The 1,565-nt window shown below is 41.5% G+C and overlaps 1 protein-coding gene across 1 annotated transcript in view; it reads right to left on the bottom strand.

Annotated features, from left to right (window-relative positions):
• ulk4 (unc-51 like kinase 4) overlaps nucleotides 1-1,565 on the bottom strand; it is a 234,135-nt gene that overhangs the window by 7,289 nt on the left and 225,281 nt on the right. Inside the window, exon 37 of the mRNA XM_016567664.1 lies at nucleotides 467-552. Coding sequence (XP_016423150.1) covers nucleotides 467-552 — 86 coding nt within the window. The remainder of the gene's footprint in view (nucleotides 1-466; nucleotides 553-1,565) is intronic.

The raw sequence follows: 1,565 nt of genomic DNA, 5'->3' as shown, positions 1-1,565 counted from the left end.
GACTCCTAAAAAACTTTTTCATTCCGCGTCGCTCCATCAAGCTTTCGCTGGATCCGCTCCTCTGCTATCAACGAGAGGAACGTCTGTTCTTCCGCAACAGACAACAAAACTTTTTGGTTGTTAAAAAAAAGGTGTGCTCGTTCAAAACAGTTGCGTTCGATCCTTCGCTGGCTGTGCTGATTTAAATCTAGCGGTTCTGTTGTGTTTGTGTCGCAAGTTCAGTGACGCAGGTAGTGACGATTCTCTCCGGCCAATCCGTGATCAGCAGGGTTTACACGTCACGTTTTGGTAACGGTACGGTTCGCTTGGAACCCCAACCGAAGTACTAAAAAAAGTACCAGGTACCAGGTACTGTACCCAGTGGAAAACCCCCCAAAAGGGAACCGTACCGAGCCGTACCATGCAGTGGAAAAGCGCCATTTGAGACTCGACTGGGGGCTCATGTGGCCTGTGTCGATTAACTCACCTAGTAGGTAGCGCTAGTTTCTGCAGCACGTGAAGCAGGATCTGTCCTTCCGAAGAACCCCAACCCGAGCTGCCAACCGCACTCATCTGTACAGAAAGAAGATAAAATGTACCTTAGGAAACAGGCTCACAGACGACACTCTCATACGATGTCAACCAGAAGCAGCGTGAAACCTATTTAGTCACTTTAACGCGCTCGGCTCTATCATAACAGGCTGAAAATAGCATGAATGGTAACCCGTACGACACTTGAGTACTTTGCCGCTGATTTGACGTGTCTGTTTTTAGAATTAGCGGCTCTCCGCACTTCAGTGTGACAGAGCCCATTACAATGTCATCTCGATGGCGTCTCACAGATGAGATGCTTCATCCGAGTGAATGAGGGTCAGTGAAAGCCCCCTCTGATGAACAGCACAGGACAGACTCTTCATCTTTTTAAGAGCTCTCGGTGAAGCCTGCTCCTCACGCTGGCAGATGCACACCACACACTGTGAAATCGGGAAGGCCGTTTGTAATGTTTTTCCCTTGTAACTCATACTCCTACAAATCTACCTGCCATCTTTTGATATAAAAAAAAAATATGTGATGAAAGTAACTAATAAAAGACATCATGAGACCATAAAACATATGTTGAATACAACAACATACAGCTGTGGTCAAACTTTTACATACACTTTGCGAACACATAGTAAACAAGAGAAAATAATAGTTAAATTATTTGTATGTATATGTAAAAATCTTTTCCATCTTATTCAGGTCAGTGCAAAATAAAAAATAACATGCATTTTGTATGATCCCTCTTATTTTGGTAAAATAATTAACATTTTGCAGATATTGCAAAGTGTATATAAAAGTTTGACCACAGCTGACCAGTGTTGGGGAGTAACTAGTTACATGTAACGGAATTACGTAATTTAATTACAAAATAAAAGTAATTGTAATCAGTTACAGTTACTGAGTTAAATTACAGTTACTTATGAAAATGTTAAGGATTACAAAGGGGGTTACATCTGCTTTTTTCACACACACTCCCACATACAGATTTAATTGAGTTCTTCATAAATTGAAACACCAATGTTTCAGAAGTTTATAACATGCTT

Source organism: Sinocyclocheilus rhinocerous, unplaced genomic scaffold (genome assembly GCF_001515625.1).
Source record: "Sinocyclocheilus rhinocerous isolate Xijiao unplaced genomic scaffold, SAMN03320098_v1.1 scaffold752, whole genome shotgun sequence".
NCBI lineage: Eukaryota > Metazoa > Chordata > Actinopteri > Cypriniformes > Cyprinidae > Sinocyclocheilus > Sinocyclocheilus rhinocerous.
The sequence above is the reverse complement of the archived record's forward strand: the minus strand, read 5'-3'. Positions and strand labels throughout refer to the sequence as shown.